Source organism: Phocoena phocoena, chromosome 20 (genome assembly GCF_963924675.1).
Source record: "Phocoena phocoena chromosome 20, mPhoPho1.1, whole genome shotgun sequence".
Lineage (NCBI taxonomy): Eukaryota > Metazoa > Chordata > Mammalia > Artiodactyla > Phocoenidae > Phocoena > Phocoena phocoena.
The window spans coordinates 56,859,859-56,881,747 of NC_089238.1; the positions used below are offsets into that span (position 1 = coordinate 56,859,859).

The 21,889-nt window shown below is 52.6% G+C and overlaps 1 protein-coding gene across 1 annotated transcript; it reads right to left on the reverse strand.

Moving 5' to 3' along the window:
* Positions 1–413: 413 nt before the first annotated feature.
* MTHFSD (methenyltetrahydrofolate synthetase domain containing) lies at positions 414–19,154 on the reverse strand. Its single transcript, XM_065898414.1, has 8 exons — positions 19,139–19,154; positions 15,806–15,909; positions 14,982–15,095; positions 12,833–12,946; positions 10,007–10,097; positions 6,979–7,091; positions 6,643–6,768; positions 414–890 (listed from the first exon to the last, which is right to left on the reverse strand). Exons 1-8 carry the CDS (start codon positions 19,152–19,154, stop codon positions 414–416), a joined length of 1,155 nt encoding a protein of 384 aa, XP_065754486.1.
* Positions 19,155–21,889: the final 2,735 nt, after the last annotated feature.

Consider the following 21,889-nt stretch of genomic DNA (forward strand, 5'->3'; position numbering starts at 1 on the left):
AAGGATGTCTTCCGGTTCTGAGCCGCCATGCCTCTGCAGCTGGTCCTCTGTCCACCTTCTCTTAATCCCCCACACCTCTCAAGTTCAAAACACAGACTCCCCTAATTGCAGTCAGCATTTACTCCAACTTGTTTATTGCCCACTCAGGCCCCTAAACCAAGACACCAGCAGGGCTGAGACACCCAGCAGGCTGAAGGACCAGGAGAAGCAAAGCCCGAGCACGGGCCGTTCTGCCTTCAGAGGACGGGAAGTACATTACGGCTGACGTCCCTGCTCCTCAGGAGACACCAGGCAGCAGCTGAAGCTCTGCCTGCCCGGAGAGGACTGAACTCAAAGCAGCTCGTACAGCAAAGCTCCGCCACATCCCGTCGTGCCGGGCGCTGAAGCTCGCCGGGGGCTGGAGCGGGATGTTGTCACGGGTCGGGGTGCGGCTCTCCAGCGCGGCCGCCCGCCGGGCCACTGGCCCCCTGACGCCTGGCCAGCGCCACCCTCGCTGTGTTGGCGCCCAGACAGAAGCCCTGCAAGCGGGAGATGGCCTGCCAGGCCTCGGCCGGGTCCCGGTAGTGGAGGAAGGCCCCGCGCTGCGGCCCCTGCCAAGTGAGCCGTGAGGGCGCCGCGCCCCGTGCGCTGAGGGCTCGCTTCAGCTCACTCACCCGGGCGTCCCGGGGGAGGTTCCCAACGTAAACAGTGCTGGAAGGCACATCGTCCCCCTGCAAGGAGCCCGATTCCAGCAAGGGCAGCTCCCGCGGGCTCCTGACGGTGCTCAGGGCGGCCCGGGCACCCGGCGGGCTCTGGCGTTTGTCCCGAAGGGTGACGTCCTTCCCGGCCTGCTCCTCTCGGCAGTGCAGGCTTCTGAGGACTGGCATTTTCCCCATCATCTCACAGCTGATCTGAAAAAGCAAGGCCGTTCCAGCTGTTCTTGAGGTGTCCGAAAGGGACCATGACTTGGTGACAAGGGAGGAGAAAGCAGTCACTCAGGGGCCTCTGCCCCATATGCTCGTGGAAGCCTCCGTCCACGCAGGCCAGCCATCTCCACCTGCCACTCTGCGTCCGCCAGACAGGCCGTGGCCGCTGCAGGAACCGGACGGCTTTTCTCCGTCTTCCTGGGGGCCCAGAGGGCAGCCAACCACGGCTTCCTGCACAGAAGGCGAAGAGCTAGGGGCTTCCCCGGCGGCCCAGTGGTTGGGACTTGGCCTTCCAAGGCAGGGGGTGTGGATGTGACATGCCTCACCGCCAAAAAACCAAAACATAAAAGAGAAGCAATACTGCAACAAATGCAATGAAGACTTTAAGTTCACATCAAAAAAAACGTCTTAAAGGAAAAAGAAGGGGAGGAGCTAAGATCACTGGTATGAGGGTTACAGGGTCACAGATGGCAACCGCCCTGGGGACCCCAGGATAATGGGGCGGTTTCTGCTTCCACACCCGTCTCCTCCCCAACCTACGCCTTTGGGTGGGATGAGGTCTTTAATGGGGCCGTGGGGATCTCCTTCTCAGCCCCCCCCACCCCCCACCTCGCACCCCTTAATTAAGGGCCAAACCCATCCAGACCTCCGGGAAAAAGCACAGACAGGGCCAATGTGAAACAGAGTGCTACATGGAGAACACTTTCTAGCAAAGGGTAATCAGGCTACACAATAACGAATCCCAGCTCAAAGAGAAAGACTTTTACACAAAAGACACTTTTGGCTTTTTGGTCAAATTGATCAGCAAGTGTTTCCTGAGCACCCACGGCAATGGCGGTGACAGAAGCGCCCCAATACTCGAGGTGAAGCCTGAACACGGCTCCGTCCTGTGGGGCAGGGGCACTGGGGGCTGAGCCTGGGGCAGAAGTGCTTCACGTCTCTTAAGGAATCCCAAGGCAGAAATGAAACAGAAAGCCATGCTCAGTTCTTTTCAATAATTCATTCTTTAGAGATGCTTTCTGTCTTCTGTTTGGGGCACAAAGCATGTAAATGATCAGTCACCAAGGGAATTCCCTGGCAGTCCAGTGGTTAGGACTCCATGATTTCACCGCTGAGGGCATGGGTTCAATCCCTGGTTGGGGAACTAAGATCCCACATAGCCGTGCAGCGTGGCCGGAAAAAAAAAAAAAAAAAAAAAAAAAAAAATCAGTCACCAGGAGGCAAGCAATGGTTCAAACACGGGCTTCCCACAGAGGTGGGTACATCAGAACACAGATCAGCACACAAGGTGGACAGCTATAACTTTTCTCCAAAAATAGTTCAACTAGCCCCAGTGTTCTCAATATATTCAGAATCCTATGTAACTTAGGGCAATGGTTCTTATCCTTGTCGGGGCGTCAGGGACCCTGGAGAGAAGCCGGGGTTCCCTCCCAAGAAGGACCCCACCACAATTCTCTGTACAATTTCCCAGCACCTGTTCCCGGACCTACAAACCGCAAGAGGCACACAGGTCCCAGGTTGAGAATCAATGGATTAGAATAAGAGTTAAAGAAACACGAACACCTAAGCACGGCAAGTGTCTCCTCACAAACCTACGGGCTGCTAACCCTCACCGAGTTCGTCCCGGTCCTCGCTCCCAGTGCTATGCCCATCATGCTCTCCACCACTGCAGCAAAGCCTTGCCTGGGGGTCAGAGCTCTCCCCAGCCAGATGCTGCCCTTGTCCCCGGCACAGCCAAGTCAGGAGCCTTGCGGGGGCACCCGACCACTCGGGTCTTCAGAACAGAGCACACTCTTAGCGCAAAGAAAAACTCCCTCCTTCTCACGTTTCCCATTGTTCAGATACAAAGAGAGAAACAAAAACCACGTCTATGCCTCGGAGACACCCACAAGATGGAGCCACTCACAAGATGGAGCCACTCTTCCTGATCAAAGGGCATCTTCCTCCACTCGACCCTCTGCCATCTCCTGAACTGACTCATCTGAAGCTGGTTAAACTCACAGACCAGTCCTCCAGAGGCTCCAGTTCCCAAAGAATCCCAAAGACCATGCGAGTCTGGCCAACCCAACTCCCTGCCACGTCCCTCTTCTGCCTTCTTAAGAGGTTCACATTCTTGCATTCTTTCAAAGTACCTAGGAGCAAACTTCAACTGGTCATAATTAGATTCTTGGGGATTTCTTAAGTTACTGGATCTAGCATTGAGAAAGAACGGTCAAATTTAAAACTGAAATTACAATCAGAGAAAAAGTGTGACTATGTCCTTGTACGAGAGAACTAAACGTTACCCCAGTCCAAGCACCAGCCGCGGGAGCCACCAGGCCACACCTCCTGGGAAACACCGTGCATCCACTGGGCCCACTGTGGCCGGATGAGCACCCCTGAAGTGCCCAGTGGACCCACAGGGCTGCCTCAGGCAGAGGTGCGTGTTCTCGTGAAGCCTGACCCCACGGGGTGAGGCTCCACGCTTGGGCAGCAGACATCCACCCTAAAACGTGTGTGAAGCAAACACGCGTCCTTCCGTGCACGTCCCCGGGACGTGCACCTGATCCCAAGCTGGCGCACGTACAAACTGCAGTCAGCTGCAGGATAAGGAAAGCCTTCCAGCGCACACTGTGAACTGAGTCCGCAGCACCGAGGGATCTTTGGAAACAGAAACACAGAAACGCGAGGCTTTCACGTAAAACTGCTCGTCCTGGGAGCGGTATGTTCTCTGGAACAACAAAGCCCAGTGTCAGCTCCCTCTCCACGCCACTCCCACCCCGTGAGCTCTAAAGGACACACCTCCCTGACCGTGAGGGGGCCTCTGCCACTTTCCCAGCCATTTGCCACCTATGTGCTCCTCATGGGATGGTGTAGGTTGACGGTGGCCCTACAGCCGACAGGCTTCTGAGAGCCGAGTGCACGGGCTGGACACCCACACGGGACCCACACTGCGGCTCTCTATTTTTCCTGGCTGGCAATTAGGAACATTTGTTAGGTTTTGTCTATTTGCCATGTGAAATGAAAGATTGTGCTTGTTAATCAAGCAAAAAGATGTATGCCCTCCTGTAACGAATCATACCATTTAAAAAGCAAGTGTAAAGCAAAATTGATGTTTTCTGTACGCTACGATCCCTTTTCGCTGAAGCATGCAGATGGCAGTCATTTATAAATATATGTTCCCTTTAGACATTAAATTAAACCTGTCCCCTAGAAATGCTCGCTAAGTCCAATACAATCAGAAATCTGACTCTCGAGCCATCTGCTGCCAACCCAAGAAGAAGACACGTGGCTCTAACCTCCCTCCGCCACACGCCGGGGTTACACTCTGGGATAAACTGCTTTTCTTTCGGGTTCTCACTTCACTTGACCAGAAGATAAGGTGCTTGGGAGGGATGATCTCATTCTATAACGCCAGGATGTGCTGGAGCAGCTGCTGGCAAAGTTCAACAGAAACGCTAGAAGTATTTCTAATGAGAACTGCAACTTCCATGAAAATCACGTTAGTCTCTCGCAAGACTTAGAAGGTGGGTCGAGGAGACCCACTGCCCGAAGTGACTGGAGCTGGAAACAGAGTCCATATCAGATCAGTCTGTTGGCTGGGGCGGTACTCACATTTCTTGAGAAGCTGGAGCAAAGGCTGGAAAATCAAATGCTGTACACTCTTTGGGTATTAAGAATGAGTTAAAAAAAAAAAAGCATCACATTTGGTACCTATTTCAAAACACTGCATCTGGGAGGGCTACAGTGTTTAGCAGAAAAAGGGGATTCCAGGTATTCCAATGAAGACAAGAGGCAAATGCCTAGAGTCTGGTCCCTACATGACGAGTCTCTGGGTAGAGCATCACAGAAGGATTTACCAGTATCCGCCAAACGAAGAGCCAACCCGAAACAGCACTATAACCCAGCACTGAACTGCCCCCACCACCTCCTCAAATCTTCAGCGCAGGGCTGCCCTGGCGGCGCAGTGGTTGAGAGTCCGCCTGCCGACGCAGGGGACACGGGTTCGTGCCCCGGTCCGGGAAGATCCCACACGCCGCGGAGCGGCTGGGCCCGTGAGCTATGGACACTGAGCCTGCGCGTCCGGAGCCTGTGCTCCATGGCGGGAGAGGCCACAGCAGTGAGAGGCCCGCGTACCGCAAAAACAAACAAACAAAAATCTTCAGTGGAATTAGGGACTTTGTCCCCAGAGTCAATGAAAACGCGCTCTGGCTGCACACAGAGCAAGGCCAAGACAGAAACCCCAGGGGCTGGAGAGAGCCCTTGCCTTCACAGGACCCATCGCTCTGCATTGCAGAACTGAGAACACAGGACCCAAAGTAAGAAACGGCCTTTTACAAGCTAGGGATTCTTGCCAAGGCCTCACTAAGGATTAGCATCCTTCGGGAAGCGGATGAATGAGCCGACATCCCGATGAGCAGGCTGAGATGTCTCAGGAAGCTGTGGTTGAATTTGGTTTCCTTTCATCTCAGAGGGATTATATTCATCTAACACAACTGATAACCTAATTTGTTGCTTTCTTTGTATTCTTCTTGTTAAAATCTGCAGACTGTAACCACGGCTATTCTCCAAGGCAACCAACTCTCTCTCCCCGGAGGCCCCCAGAGTCCTCCCAGCCTGCGCTGCAGCTGGCCCTCACCTACGAAGTGCTGGCCCCAGGGCACCTGCAGCCTCGCTGTGGCCGCCCCTGTGATGTACCCTCCCCAGACCGTGTGCTCACCTCTGAGCACAGCCACCTCGCTCCCACGGCCTGCATGCCAGTCGCCATTCAAAGGGAGGCTGTGGGCCTGAATTCTGGGGAAGCCCAAGTTCTAACTGTCCCGAGGGACGCTTTCATAGTCATGAAGGATGCCGCGCCTCCTCCCTGGTGCTCAGGGTGCACATGGACGGTCCCACGCCCCATCTCAGGGTCTCATGTGCTCCCCTCTGCTCTCCTCAGGGGCTCGCCTGGCAGGAGCACAGGCACCTGTGGGGAAGCCCTCAGGGTGCGGTGAGAGCACAGGGCTCACCCTCGGAGGTGGATGCTGCTGACTCCCACGCCCCCCCCCCGGAAGGAGGCCTTCCAGCTCTGGATGACTCAGGTTTAAGGAATGTGAAACACGGACAAACAGGCTAAGCTGACCAGGAGTTTCAGTGCAAACGGAGCACAACTTCTCCGGTTTTGTCAGTAATTCTGGCTATTTACCAGCAGATGGCATCAAAACCCACAGGTCGGCTTCTGGGGTCAAACTCCAATTGCAGACCCCTCTGCGATCCATGCCACTGCCTGTTCTGGAGATGCAAGTCACCACGGCATCAGCTTAGGAAGGCTTTGGGTACTGCCTCCTACCCACTTCGGTTCTGCATGGAGATGCAGACGGCAGTAAGAAAATCTGGGTTTGCAAAAGGACAGACTGATGATTAGGACCATGCAGAGCTGGGACGGCAGAAGGCAGCTCTTAGAAGTGAAAGCCAGCGCGCAAACAGACTCAAGGCATCAGCTCTCCTAGTTGAGTTGGTCACTTCCCGCTGCCTAGAGCTGGTGTCGTGTAGAGACCTTGAACCCTGCCTGCTCGTCAGAACCAGCAGGTTTGCAAAGCAGATTCTCCAGCCCATGCTTGGAGACTGTGATTCAGAAGCAGAAATGTTCAGAAACTCATGGGTGACTCTAACGCACAGCCATGCAGGCCTGGGGACAGCTGCCATGCCAGACAGAGAACGCAGGGAAAGAGGAGGTGCCTGTAAGCCACGGGCCTCGCTCCACACCACGGTGACCCACCTTGGACCACACGATTCCTGTTGGCTTGGGGCGCTCACAGCCCGTGGTGATGACTCGAGTTGGAGTGAGAATATAGTCCACGGTGAGGTCGTGATCCTCAAGGAGTGTTTCAGGTATGTCGACAACCTGGTCAAACAGAAGCGGGTGAAGGAGCTGACAGGGATACGGCCCCAGCTGTGTCGGCTGCACCACTGGGTGCAAGTACGACGTCCCCCAAACCCATCGCGGGCAAGGCCGAGCTGCCGCACCAAGCGAATCCAGCCTGGCTGAGCGACGCCATGCCCGACACGGCACGCAGTGAAGGCGGAGACCCTGCTGGCCCGTTCCCAGAAGCACCTGGCAGTCGTGGACGATGGTGACCACTGGCGTCCCCTGGCTGACTGCTCCCATCGACACCATCATGGCGTATTCAAGGTCGGCATAGCCTTCTCCCTTCCCAATTCTCCAGCCTAAGAACAACGCAGAGAATCAATGTCTCTGTGGGGGCTGGGGAACCACGCAGGATTACGTTTCTCATCGTGGACTCAGAGGAGTTACGGAGGAAGAGCCACACGCAGCGGTTCACACACAGTGAAGTGAGCTTGGAGCCTTTTCAACACAGACCTCTCCTTTACCAAGGAAACCGCGCTTGCATTTATGGGAGCTTTACGTCTACAAGTAGTGAAACAGTAGTTTTTAAAAACACTAAGGACAAATTCCTACTAAAGGCAAATCTTTTTCATCATGGAGCGAAAGCACGAAGTCTAAATCGGGGACGTGGCTGTGAGACAGCACAGCCTCGCCTTGTAAAAGCACTACGGACTCACCCAGCGCAGCCCCACAGCTTGGAAGGAGGCAGTTTAAGCAGCACTAGTGCTATTTTGCGAATTCACAAACGCGGCACAAGAAAAGGATTCATCCTCTGAGGCTGAAGCACAAGCTAAGCAGGAGAAAAGAACGCAGGACAGTGGACAGGGGACATTAGCACGCTGCTAGCTCCCCGCCGAGTCCAGCTCGGCAGGACGCCCAGGCCAGCCGGGAACTCTGACTTCTACGTAACGTCAGCATCGTCAGCAAGCGTGTGAGCGCCATCACTCGCGCGTCCTGTAAGATTCAGACCTGACTGCGCTACTTTTACAGTGAAGAGCCTTCAACCGCGCACAGAATTCAATAGCACAACAGCAAAGGGTACAAAGAGCCCAGAGACAGACGGGCGGACGCACAGGGAACACAGAAGAAACATTCAAGCTCACCCAAATCAGATGCAAAGGAAGAGGCAGCTCAAACACCACTGTTCACTATCAGACGCAAAAACCGAGGTGGGATAACTCTAGTTACTAACAGAAGAGGGAGAGAGGCACGCCGAGGGGGTGGGGATGTGAGGTGGGCACACTCCCTGGCGGGTAATTTGGCAACATCCATCAGGATTTAACAACCCTTTGGTCCGGCAATTCCTCTCCTAGGAATCACCCCACAGATGGTCCTCAAAGGTACCCCTAGAGCATCCGATAAGACGACACCTCGTTCTGGCGCTATCTGCAAGGGAAAGACCGAAACCAACACTGGAGGCCACTTACACGTCTCTCAGTCAGGGCCGGTGGACAGCAGGAGGCTGAGCTCCGTGCTGACGGGCAGAGCCCTTGGAGACACAGGCTCGGCGGCAGCAGGGCACAGCGCGCTGTGAGTGCGGAAACAGACCCAGGACGAACGTGCGGCCCACACGCACGACACTCGAGATGCCCGCATCTCCCACCACACAGGCTGACACTTCTGTGGGCATCAGGGGACAGGCAGACGGAAAGCGGCCAGGCCACGCTTTCTGTGCTATCCACCTTTTTAAAACGCGTGCATGGGGATTTTGTTGTTTTAATTAGGGGCTTATCTAAACAGTGACAGTTACAAAACATTGTTTTCTTTTTCACACATCCTGAACTAAAAAAGAAAACTCCTGACGTCCTTTTAAAAGAAGAAATCTTTGCTAACTTCCCATTGCCGAAAGAGTACAGCCCAGTTCCCGGCATCTGGCCTCCGGTCTCTGGAAGGACAGCCCCAGACACTAGAGGGCCGTGCTACGTGACCACGGCACTCCCTCTCCCCGTCCTGCCCCGCCTGCCTCGAACACACCTGGCACGCAGGAGCCAACCCTGAGGCCTCTTCTGAGGTCACCCTGCTCCAAGCTGGCGAGTCCCTCCTCTGAGCCCGCCTACGTCCACCCCGGCTTCTGTTTCCAGCACTGAGCACGTCGTATTGTAGCTCAGCTCTCATGTCTGCTCCGCCCACCCACCGAGGACCCACAGCAGAATCCGCTCGGTGCCGGCCTGGCACGTGGCACACAGTGGGCACACGTGTGCTCACGTGTACCCGTCCCTGAGGACACAGGGAAAGCATCTATCTGTAGCTGTGAATACAAGGAAAACAAGGAATAAAGACCTGTAACATCTCACTCCTCAGCATCTCACACAGTAGCTCAGAGCAGGAGCTGGGAAAAGAGTAAGTTTAAGGCGATGGTATTAAAGGCCAACATTTAAAACACGACGCTCAGGGTTCAGAACGAACGATTTGGAGCACTGCTCGCCAACTGTTTATTCGGAACCTCTACTGAAGGAAGAACTTGGCTTTGGCCGACTAACTTCCAAAGGGAGATCTCAGGATGAGCACCTCAGGACATCCTCTTGGCGGGAAGGGAGGAGAGAGAAGGCTTTCCTCGTGAGGGTGGGGGCCCCAATCACCGCACACACGCGCAGCTCTGTGGTGCGCTCACCCTGCCGCAGGGTCAGCAGCTCGCTCCCACAGCACCCGGCTGGGCCTGGGGCAGGGCAGGGCAGAGAGCAAGAGGCCCTAGGGAACCCCAGAGACGAGTCCTGAGGGCGGCTCGGCCCAGGGCAGAGGCTGGCATAGTGGCCCACCCTGTCCCTGCTCCCAGGCTTGCGGGGTGAAGCTCCAGGCCTCAGAGGCAGCTCGGGACACCCCGCGCTGCCCGGGAGGCTGCTGCTTCACAGCAAGAGCGGGCTGCGGCACCCAGCGCCTCTCCTCGCCCTGGGGGCTCTCCAGGGACAGCTGTTTACTGACGCACCGCAAGTAAGCTCAGCTCCAGTAACCTCAGAACAGGGGAAACCTTTCACCACCTGGAGAGACGTTATCTCACTTTACTTTTCCTGTTATGAAAAGTGAAAAGGCTGTAAAGGTGTTGAGTGGGGCTGAGAGTGGGAGGGACCGAGTTAATTCTTCAAAACGAGTGATAGACGCAGTGGTTACGCAGGCCAGGCACGCGTCCAGAAAGCTGAAATCACTCACCATCAACGTCTGAGAGGCGACCGGAGCGCTGGGGGAACAGCAGGCTGCAGGGTAAGTGGTCACATCCGAGAGTTTCTGTTCTTAATCTTACCTTTTTCAGAAACAGCCACGGACCCCACCACCACTAAGTCCACAAGGACCCTGGAATCCAAGCCCACGGGAGTGCTGTAGTTCTTCACGCCCTGCGGACAGACACGCGGCCTGAAAGCTCCCTGGCAGAGAGGCCACCCGTCTCATAACCCCCGGGGAGATGCACTCGGGGTCTGAACAGCCTCCCGAGGGAAGCAAGCACGGGCACCATCCCACAGCGAACACGCAGCATCACGGAGCAGCAGCTCAGGAAAACCACGGATCAGAACCAGTTTAAGACAATCCCCACAGTTCTCCCCAGGAAAGACGTCAGGAGGAACTGACAGCACAACGACGAGGATATTCATTTCATAATATTCAACAAAGCGTTTTCCTCCAAGAGGCAGGAGAGCCCAGTGATTAGAATACAGGCTCGGGAGTCACAAGGAACTGGGTCCAGATCCCTCTCCTCTGTGGCCTCAACAGGAGGAAACTCTCTGACCTTCGGTCTCTTCCTCTGTAAGACAGGGATACCAGCCGTGCCTCGTCCGACATGTTGGAATGAAATGACAGAGCGCAGGTAGAGCGTCTAGCATGTAAGACGTGGCCATCAAGCGTGTGACATATTAGTTCACCGTGAAACACTGGAGGCCTCGCTCTGTGTGAACAGCTGGTCACTCCTAACGTATTAATTATTCAACCAACAAGCACCCAAAGCACACCCACGTATGCTGACTCACGGAGGCCTGTGTGCAAAGCACAGGGAGGCTCCTGTGGCCGTGATTCCGACAACGGGCGACAGGGGGGCCTCGGAAACCAGACGAGGGCGCTGCACGGCCCAGCGCCCGGCAGCGGGGTCGCTGGAGGTGGTACGGTGCCCTGTCGACAAGCACGTGACAAGTCCCTATAGGATCGGTACCACGATTGGGGCCTCCCAACCATCAAACCACAGTCATCGGCCCGCAGTGCCCCCACTGCAGGAAAGCGTGTCCTTCGTTAAGCTCACAGCAGCCACGCAGGCAGGTCTCTTGCCCACGGCCCACGTCCTCAAGCCTGTTTCAGTGCACTTGGTGCCTGGCAGCCTTGGGGAGCACGCACCTGCCTGGGGTTTTCTGTGTTGTAACCTGTCAGGTCCCCTCTTCTCTCGGGGGCTCAGCCTCACCTGCTCAGTCTGACCAGACACAGCGTGAGCAACCAGGAGTCACCCCGACTCTCCAAGATCCTGTTCTATTCAACTGAGGTCACCGGATGGGCAGAGGGACTCATGAGGCAGTTAACAGACCTTTCTGTCTGCCCCCTGGGGTGGTTACCAGAACACTCCTGAGTCAAAGAGTAAATACAAAGACCACGATGGCACACACAGGTGGCTGGGGTGTGGCCGTGGCAGGGGGCTGAGGGACAAACTCAGAGTCTTATCTGCCAAGAAGTAAGGCTACATCACAGTCTCCTACAGTGATATGCACGGTGGTGGCGTTTCACCACTAAGCTTTGGCAACCTAAATAATAATCGTACTAAATTTGCATCTGCGTTAGACGTGGCTTTAAGAGTCTCTCCCTCTCCTTTGCCATTTTTCCTCTGCCACAAAGAAAACAAAAATCTTTGGTTTTTTTCTACCTGCGCTCTGTCATTCTGAGGTTCATGGCCCTGGATCTCTGATTTCCATCTGGTATCGCATGATATAACAGAGCCCAAACACAGTTCAATCTGTACGCAAGCTCGGTTGTCAGAGCTGGTCTGGCTTTACCCTGGCCGGGACCAGCCAGTGCCGGCACTTCACAGGGCCTCCTGGCAACGAGCGCCATGCCGGTCACCCTCCGGAGGGGAGTGGGATGCTGTTAAGGGTGACACAGACCAGTACACCAGCACCACGGCCATGTCTGACCTGGACCTCAATACGTGGAAAGGGGCTGCTCTTACTGTCCGGAACCTACGAATTATAACAGATCACATTCCCTGCCAGCTCACGGAAGTATGGGCTCAGATCTGTGGCCACAACCGCCAACTGCAAAGGATCACGGGGTGGGCACTTTGAACATTGACCAGAACCAGGGTTATCTCCTATTTTTCTGCATTTATTTTCCCTTTGTTCTTTTTCCTACATGTATTTTATTATCTTACTTTATTATATATATTTTTGTATGCCACATCAAATTCTGTTTTTGCAATAAGACAGGTTATCAATAGATAGCGATAAAGCATTCAGTTTTTATACACTAGACTTGAGTGGAAAATCCCTTTTTAAAAGGAATATCTTGATACCCTATTTCTTCTTCCCACCGGATTAGGAATCAAATGACCTGGGGTCAACTCAAGAACTCTGAAGGGTCACCAGATCCTATTGCTTCACCTCTAAAATACTAGACAAGTTCCATGATAAGGCGGTCTAATGTGACGTTTACACACGGGTTTTATGGCGTCGTGAGGTAGTGAAGAAAATCAGACTGCTAAATCACTAAAGCCATTATTACTTTAGCACTTGCTGAGGCAATTTCCGGTTGAACATATTTTGGAGATTCTACCCTGTGTCCCCATTTGCTCTGGTGGCATCTGAACGGCATCCAAAGTTAACACCAGAGGGCGTCAGAGTACTGGAAAACTGGCTTTCCCTTTTCTTAATTAACGGGGGAATTTACTATGTCTCAGCTCAGCGCAAGAGAAAAACCGAGTTTCAGGCAGCTTTTCTGCTTGGCTCCGGTAATGACGAGACTGCTGAATACTTAACGTCACTCTTCATTTGGCTTTGTTAAACACAGATTTCAGCTCTGGCGCGTTGACACTGTTCTAACTCACCAGAAGCCACGGCTGAGTGGGCTCTTCCCTGTGGCCGGTGCTGCTTTTCACACTTACCTGAGAGGTGGCACATTTTCTCAAGACGTCTTTGGTTGCCCCGGGGGGTGGTGTGATCTTATTAAACAACCCCGTTCTCAGTCGTGGTGTTGGAACCAACAGTGTTTTTTTGCTCTTTTAAAAGAAAAGACAATCAATAAATTACAAAATTTAAGATGGGAACTTTCTCGTGTATACCTCTAACATTTCAGGAACAGAAGCAAGTTAGTATTACCTGCATTTTGGGGTGTGTGCCAAGGAGATGAGTTGTTTTGCAAACCCAAGTGAGTAACACAGGGGGCCCATTTTACTTAGAGCAGCTGCACCACCCCGCCTCAGAATACAGGGGCAGGGGTTTGTGAAACTCGCTGACTCGACTCTACTTGCCATTCACGGTGCTTACAGGTGAAAATGACAATGCAAATCCTGACGACCTTCCTGGGCCTTCTGCTCCCAGCATTAAGCACTATCTAGGTACAGGGATGTTTTATCTTGAAGCTGGCATTACGCAGCCACACTGAAAACATGACCCCGTCAAGCACTTATATCTAGTTTGCTGCTCAATAACTCCCAGTCTGAGAGATCAGTGCTCATTACAATTAGTATTTTATATTGACCTGTGTTGATAACCGTCTTCTTCTACTTAGTTCTCAAATACCTACTGCGAGCCCCAGGGCAGGGGTTTTCAAAGTGGGGGCCCCGGCCAGCAGCATCAGCAGCCCCTGGACACCCGTCAGAAGTGATCAGAAGCCCCGTGGGGCCCAGCAACCGGCTTTGACAAGCGCAGCCGGTAATCCCGATACGCAAGCAAGTTGGAGCAACGAGGCCCAAGGACACCGTTGCAGGTTATTCAGGGTGGGCCATGAGGCAATCCTAACATTTATAAACTCCTTCATGTAAAAAACCACCCGTTTTGCTTTTTGTGCAGGAGATGACAGCCTGAGACCAACAAAAGACCTATAAAAACACAGTTTGGCTTATTAAAAAAAAGGTTTTCAACCCCGAGAAGAGTATTTCAGCAGCGAGTACGTGCTACTCTCCTTTTGAGTGTGACAGGGGTGGGTGGCTTTATTTGTAGTCCCCAGATCCTGGTACACTGCATACTACCCTGATCACCCCCCGGCTGTATGCCAGAGTGCCCGGGGGGCTCTGAGACTCAGCAGTGCACAGTTCCACTCGAGCCTGACTCAGAAGCGGACACTGGCAAGAGTCTCCAAAGCTCCTCAGGGGTGCTGACTTACGGCCAGGGATCTCAAAGCTCCATCAGGGCGCTTATTGTGAACAGGTTCTAGAACCGAATGAAGGTCTGGGGTCAAGCCTGGGAAGCTGTGCCCGCAGGTGTGATCTGCGGCCGTAGGCATCACGCCATCCCTGCCTGCCGAGGTATGCACTTTCCCACACAGGATGAAAGGCGCCCGCAGATCGAGGAGTCTCAGGAGTTGTAGGGAAACTGAGTCGGCGCCCGAGGCCTGGTGGCGCACAGCAGGATCCCACAGACCCCACCCTGCCACCCCAGCACTACACTCACTGTGACGGTGTTTTGTTTCGGCAAAACGTCCCCCGTTACCTTCAATGAGCGATGCTATCTGAACTTTACTGCTGTCACAGTTTTGTTTGTATGTAATTTACATGCTTACTTTGGTTTTACAGTCACATAAGACCCTGAGCCTTGGAATTTATATCAAGTTTTATGTTTATACTTATTAAATTATAATAAGTTGAAGCAACCCTGGGGGAATTTTCCTTCTTGAAGAGGGGCCTATTCTATCTACGTTAAGAAACACTGTTCTAGTTCATATATTCTGGGGACTCATGTCAGATCTCTTACTCATGGGTTATCAAGTCTCGAAGAATTATGGTATTACAAATGTAGCAGATGAAATATACTGCAATCGTCCGCTTCTGGAGGCGTACGTTAGAACTGCGATGCCTCAAGGTCATGGTTTCAAAGTCTTTTCTCTTTTAATTCAGAGATGTTCAGGACTTCTAGACCGACAGACAAGGGGAGAGTTCTGGACCGTCCCGGAAAAAACAACTCCAAGGACACATTCTGCACTGGAGGGAGTCAGAAGCACCATCTTTCCAAATGTGGGACTGTGCACATTTGCCAGCCCCTTGGGGAAGGTGGGCCGCTCCGTAGCCAGGGCTCAGGCTCAGGGAATGGGATTACCTGCAGCGCCAGCAGCCGGACGCCTTCCAGCGGTTTATCAGGGTCCACTTTAACCTCCTGCGTTCTGGCAAAAACCGCGAGGTCTTTGATGTTTTGGCAAGCCAGATAAGAGCCCTGGTTAGGCAGATAGACAGAGGGGCACTTACGTTGAGGACGAGGAAGCGGGCATTTTTCTGGGGTGCGTCAGGGTTGACTTTAATGGTTCTGGCCATTTTGAACGCCTGCAAACGTGGGAAATGCTCAGCGGCCCGAGAAGCACCCTGTTTTTAAATGCAAGTGCACGTTACTAAGAGGCCACCACCCTGGGCCACCCTCAGCCTGATGCTCCAGCATCTCCCCCAGACAGGCGCGGGGGCCGATTCTGAGACCAGGTCTGGGGTCACCCGAGAAATGTCTAAGGAAGCAGCCAGGTAGAAAGGGCTGAGAAGCCAGCCTCGCTGGCTGGGGCTCCCTCTCAGAGCACGTCACTCCTTAGGAGCCAACTGTGTGAAAAGGCACCACAACAAGCGAATGCTTCCAGCCAGGAGAAACATTTCACTCTGTACCAAACGGGGAACAGCAGCCTTAGCCCCTCCTCACGGCAAGATGCGACCCACCCACCACCCCCGCACAGAAAGGCAAGAGGTGCTCGAGAGTGAAGGTTAAGTAACATGAGGAAGGACATCTCAAAGCATAAAAACACCCCGGCCAGCTGGTTCAGACTTCACACCACTCACTGTTCACGGAGCTCAAATCCACTGCGAAGCAGGAAGGTGACTGCATTACCAGTTACTCATTTAGGGGTATCCTGCTTTCATTGTGAACGCTCCAGAAGGCTTCAGTACCTTGAAGTTGGGAATCCTGTGATGAACAGGCCGGGGAAAATCAGCTAAATTTCGCGCCTCCATGTAGTCCCAAATCTGCTCACGAATGTCCTGTTTGGAAACACCTATGGCAGTAAAGGGTGTGACTGATAAACCCACAGACAGGAAGCCCACAGCGCAGCAGTCCCAGGGCCCGGCGCTCGCCCGCTCCCGCCGCACCCCCAGCTCTGCCCCGCCAGACAGGCCCTAGGGCTTCTGGTCCCTACGTCGAAAAACTAGGGTCAGTGCTAAGTTTTTACACCTCGATAAACTGCCACAGTCCAAACACAGTGTAAATTCAACGTAACCCAAGTGTTTAATTAAGCTAGTTCTATGAACCTGTAGCGGCGGGAGAAGAAACGCAAGCCAAGCCATGGACCCAAGCATTCCTAACCCCTCACGCGGAGATACCAGTTCTGTTCAGTTAAGTCTCTGTGATCTCAGTCTATCGGTCTTGAGACAGCTGTGGTTACTTCACTCCTGCTGTAAGTCCTGTTTGCTTCTCTCAGACCTAAGTGACTCGTAACCCAGCTACTATTCTGGATTACCAACTACAACCCCCCCTATTGCGGGAATCTTTATTCTAGACCTCACTTTGGTAATGGATTTTTAGGCAACAAATATTCCTTAATGACGTGACTGGGAAAGTCCTAAGAAAATCCGCACCAACCACGTGCCCCTCCTGCAACGGAGAACCATGAAAAGCAGTTTCCAGTTAAGCAGGAAAAAATAAAATCAGCACATTCATATAAACAACTTTAAAATAGTCACTGAATTTTTGTTTTTCTTTGTCCGAAAGGATATCCCTGCACTCATACAGAAGTCTGTTTCAGATCACTTTGGTGTGACGGGGCACCTCTCATCACCCAGGCAGGAAACAGGGGCAGGTTCAACCTCTCAAGTCCTCAGTCTCCCCTGCTGGAGTGGAGGCTGCTCAAAAGTGACACAAGGGGGCAGCCCAGAGAGCTGGGAGCCACCACCCTGGGGGGTGGGATGTGGCTGGCAGCTGGCTTCTAGCCATAAACATTTAGGAATTGTGTGGCTTTGAGTCTTGCGAATAAAGTACATTGTAAAAGCTTAATTCTTTTGTAAATGGAGCTTTAAAACATACAAAGGCATCTATGAGGAAGAGCCTCTCTCCTCAAGGTCTGCTGAGTACCAGGTCCCTTCCCCCAAGGCAATCAGTGCACCTGTTTGTTCTAGTGAATTCTTCCCCAGGCATCTCAGACTTCTCCCTGGAGACACTCCATTCTTGCCCTCATCCTCCTTCCCTAAGAGGGTGTGCTATATACACGGAGCTACACGTACTGCTTTCAACTCTGCTATGTACTTACTATCCTGCGGACTGGTCCATATGGTACACAAAAGCACCCTCATCCTTTTCTACAGTTGCACAGTTTTCCACGATGGGGGCAGGTCAAATTTTACTCAAGACTTATGGGCAACAGGTGGTCTCCAACCTTGTTACTGATGTATGCCTTACAGCCCTTGCCCATCTTACAGCCGTTTGTTAAACCCCTACGTGTAGTTTCAAGGTGTTCAGGGCCAGAGCCAAAGGTTTCCACTGCTTAGGCCCACAGGCTAGACACAGATTCCCCTGGAACAGCAGCCATACCAGGCCCTTCACAGCCAGGCCCCAGAGCCTCCTGGACTTGCTGCAAACACTGCTGGTGCCTCTTGACCCTAGCTGTGCTTCTGAACCACTGCAGCAATCAAGAATGCAGATTCGAGCGTACACGCACCTCCACGGACGCAGGCCGAGACTACGCTACCGTGGGCCTGGGTAGGGCCATGCGGGCAGTTTCCAGCACTTGGCTTGTTCTTTCCTGCTGGGAGCTCTGCATTTGCTGGTCTCTGCTGGAAAGTCTGTTCTACTCCCTGTCCCTCAGGCAAACCCTCACTCTCCAAGGCCCAGCTTCGGCACCACCTCCAGGAAGCCTCCCCTCCATGCTGTTCCAGTGCCCCGAGGATCCCTGGCACAGGGTGTGGAATGAGTTGCAGAGCTCTGCCGGCCACTTCGGCCTCATCTCCTGACACTCTCACATCGAATTCAAAAAGTGGCCCAACCATGTCGGTCCCTAGCCCCACACACCTGTCCCCCTGTCTTTTTCAGGCCTTTGTACCTCCTCTCCTCCCCTCCCCTCCCAGGTTCTCCGCTTCCTGTCCCTTCAGGCCTAGCTGAGACGCCACCTCCCCCAGAAAGTATTCTGAGTGCTCGGTCACAGACAGACGTCCCTCCTTTAGGACCCTCCCCCGTTGAGGAACCCAGAGCACGCTCACTGCTTGTTTTTTCAAACGGAAACATTACATCGACACAACTATTAAAAGGCTACTATATTTATCACTTTCACTAAAAACCCAGACATCCAATAACATCCCCAACACCGTGCACAGTGCCGTGTGGGACACAAGAGGTGGAGGCATTGGGGCCCTTGCTCCACAGTCAATAAATCACAAACATCCCAGTGACTCCCATTTAGAAAGCAGTGGGCTAATTGCAAGGGGAGGGAGAGAATAAAAGGGCAGGTTCTTGCCCTTGGGAAGTTACCAAAACATGGGAAATAATTAGAATAATAAAAGGCGACGTATATTAATGTGAGAAATGCATGAACCCTGCTCCGTAACTGCCCAACAGGTCAGCCTGGGTCTCGTCCCTTCTATCTCTAGCCCTGAGGGCACTCCTGGCATCTCCAAAGGCCTTTGTCACCATCCCACTGAACTGTGCTGTTTCCATGCTACCCAGACCGTCAGGGAGGAGGGTTGTCGAACCGGGCTTTAACAGACCCTGGGGCGCCAACGGCCTTAGTAACACCTTTGCCAGGCAATTCTGCAATGAATAACCAAAGCTCAGGGGCTCTGGGGCGAGCCTCCCCGGCCTAGGGAAGGGCCTGGGACAGCCTAGGTCTTGGAAACCATCCGTTAAGAGTCTGTAATGCAGCACCCCAGCGTTTAGGTTAAACTGGCTTCCAGTCGTGCCCCTGCCAGCAGCTGTGAGCCTCCGTTTCTCCTGCTTACTGTAAAGAGGACGTGATACGGGAGACACACATCTCACGGGGACGCACAGACAGTACCACGTACCCAGAAGATGGTCTCCCTTCCTCTTCCCACCTGCTCCACTGACAGTGTCGGGTATCCGGGTCCCAACCCGCCGCAGGTTCGACCCCGCCACCGGCTCCGACCCCTCTGGGACCCCGCCCGCCCCTCCACGTCCCGTCTGCCCAATCCCCGGGGACCCCTCCGCGTCCACGCCTGTCTCTCAGCGGCCCCTCCGCCTCCCCGCCCGTCTCTCAGGTGGTCCCTCCGGCGGCCCCTCACCCGCCCTCGGCTCCATTGGCAACGCCGTCAGTGCGCGACACCTCACCCGGCGGAGTCCGGCACCAAGTGACGACACCTGCGCGCGCCCTCCAAGCGCCTGCGCACTGGCCTGGGGTGGGGGTGCGGGCGGTGGCGTAGCCGCGGAGGCCTGGTGGGAACGTTCCGCGGCGCGCATGCGCATGCGGCTCCGCGGGCCTTGCGAAGGGAGGTGGGCGTGGGGCCCGAGGGTTTGTTCTCCGAGCAGGCCAAGCACAGAGGCCCTGCTCCGACGCGCGTTTGCCGGGCGCTGTGAACAACCCCTGGCCTGTCGGAGCCCACTGCCAATTCAAACACAGCTACCTCCTCTTCTATTCCCCAGAGGCCCCCTACTCCGGGAAGCCGGCCTGGATTGCTCCTCCATGCCGCGATCCCTCTCCTGTGAGACCCTACAAACGTTAAATGCCACAGTTTATTTTCTGTTTCCTGACTTCCCCCTGCATCATCTACACACACACACACACACACACACACACACACACACACACCCCTCCTAAAGTGCTAAATAAATAAATAATTCTAATAAAAAAGGCTGGCTCCCGAGAAGCTAGAAGATTCCCTTCCCCCTGGGGAGCCGCTCTGCTTCATTCGGTCCTTTACAGGCCCCCTAGGGCCTCCCTTGCTTATCGTCACCGTGAGACCCGGTGGTCACTTTCAGGCAGGATGGTGATTCCAAGTCTGGTGTATTCTCTGGGGCTCAGAACACACATCCCACAGTCTGCAAATTCGGTGAAAAACATATAGCCTCCTCACCTCTTTCTCTCCCTGCCCTGTCCAAAAATCAAAGCCCTGTCTGCACCTCCCAGAGAGCAGTCGCTTCTTGCAGGCTCTGATAATGAATCCTTTTACCCTACCGGGTTAATTAGGCTTGCAAGGTGGTGGTATAAGAAGCTAAAATTTCATAGACATTGAGTCATGTGTTCAGAAGTCATGCCTTCGTGCATACGCTATTGACTGTGTATATATAGTTATAAAATTACATAAATGTATGTTTCCATATAGACTTTTTATTTATATAGAAGTTTGTATTTTAACGTTTTAAGTTGACTCTAATTTCCAAGACGCTAACCCTAATCTTAAAAAGGCAGCAAATTAATGGGTTAAGAGATCCTGATTCTCTCACTTGTAGCTGAAAATTTGTGGTTACTTAAGATCTCTAAACCTAAGGTTCCTCCCCTGTAAAATGGTGATATTAACAGTACCTACCCCAAAAGAGGATGAAATGAGATGTCACAGGCAGAACATCTTGGCACACAGTATGCATGCGTTATATTTTCCCTTATTTATTAGGGAGGAAAGTCTTGGACAAGTCATACATTCGTTCAATAAACACTTCTTGTGCACTACTATGCCCCGAGGTACCCTGCAAGGCACTGGGGCTGCAGAGAGAAACAAGACAGAGTCACCGGCTGCCTGGAGAGGTAGGACATGTGTGGCAGACATGAGACTGCTAAACAAAAGTCAGCTCACCCATCTGCCTGGGCACAGGGAAGACTGAACTCCCTGCCCCAGGGGTGTGTTGGGGGCCACATGATCTGTTCAGGCCAATGAGTTGTGAATGGAAGTGCCATGTGTCACTTGGACACTTAATTCCCAGGGCAGAATCTGCCTCTCCTGCCCCTGCCAAGGTGACAGGAGGGGCAGCCTTGGAAAACCCAGGCTCCTGAGTGACACCCAGCTGGGGTTGGCTCAAGATGAAGTCAGTGAGACTTGGGTTGTTTGTTACTGGAGCATACATCAGCCTCAACTGACTGATACACTGTGTAAGCCAACCCATTGCATAGCAACATGCATAAGGGCAACTGTATAGAACTGGCATGAAACGGGCAGCAGAAAGAGGTATGCAACTGACTCTCTTTAAGAAGAAACATATGTATATCTTTAATATTCTGTTTCAGAAACATCTACAGTACTCTACTGGATTTCTTACAATTTTGATGGTATTAATTGTGGTGATGCTTGAATTATACAGATAGATAAGCTCCTTAGACAATCAGCGTTTGGTTGATATTTTTTTCAAACAACCGCAAGTTAATGTGATAAATTCCATGGTTGTTCAAGATTGTTTTCCAGAAACTTCCAGAACACAAGGAGAGGGGACATTGGGGGTCAAATTAGGCCCCTACATTAGTGTTTGCAATACGGAAATCCTAATTTCCTTCCATGGAAAGATGTTTGCTCTGTGTCACATCCCTTTTTAAATTTCCAGAGTAACAAAGATGGTTTTCTCCCAATCTTTTTTTTTAATTTTGAAAAATTTCAAACTTAGAAATTGCAAGACCAATAAACAATGAATACCCACATACCATGGGTTCAGCAATTGTCCTCATTTTAGATAACTTTCTCTTTCCTTCTCCTCTCTGTCCACACCCTCCCCCTTGGTTGAATCTTTTAAAAGTGGCAGAGATGATGAATATCAGCTCTAAATATTTTGACATGCATCTTTTAAAAACAAGACATGTTCTTACTTGACCACATATAATTTTCACACTCAAGAATTTTAACCTTGATAAAAGATTATTACCTAATACACACGTGATATTCAAACTTCCCCAGGTATTCTCCTCTATTAGTGTTTTTAAAAAATTTCCTCCATCTAGGATTAAATATTGCATTTAGCTGTTCAGTTTCTTTAATCTTTTAACCAAGAACAGTCCTTACCCCTGTTATTTTGTTGTTTATGGTGCTACCATTTGTGAACGGTGGTTTGGACAG

What these genes read in the sequence shown, in the direction of transcription:
- MTHFSD (XM_065898414.1), bottom strand. An exon ending in ACAGGATTCCCAACTTCAAG is followed by an intron (nt 15,096 to 15,805) that starts GTACTGAAGCCT and finishes CTGCCTAACCAG; the next exon opens with GGCTCTTATCTGGCTTGCCA. An exon ending in CCATCGTCCACGACTGCCAG is followed by an intron (nt 6,769 to 6,978) that starts GTGCTTCTGGGA and finishes CTGTTTGACCAG; the next exon opens with GTTGTCGACATACCTGAAAC.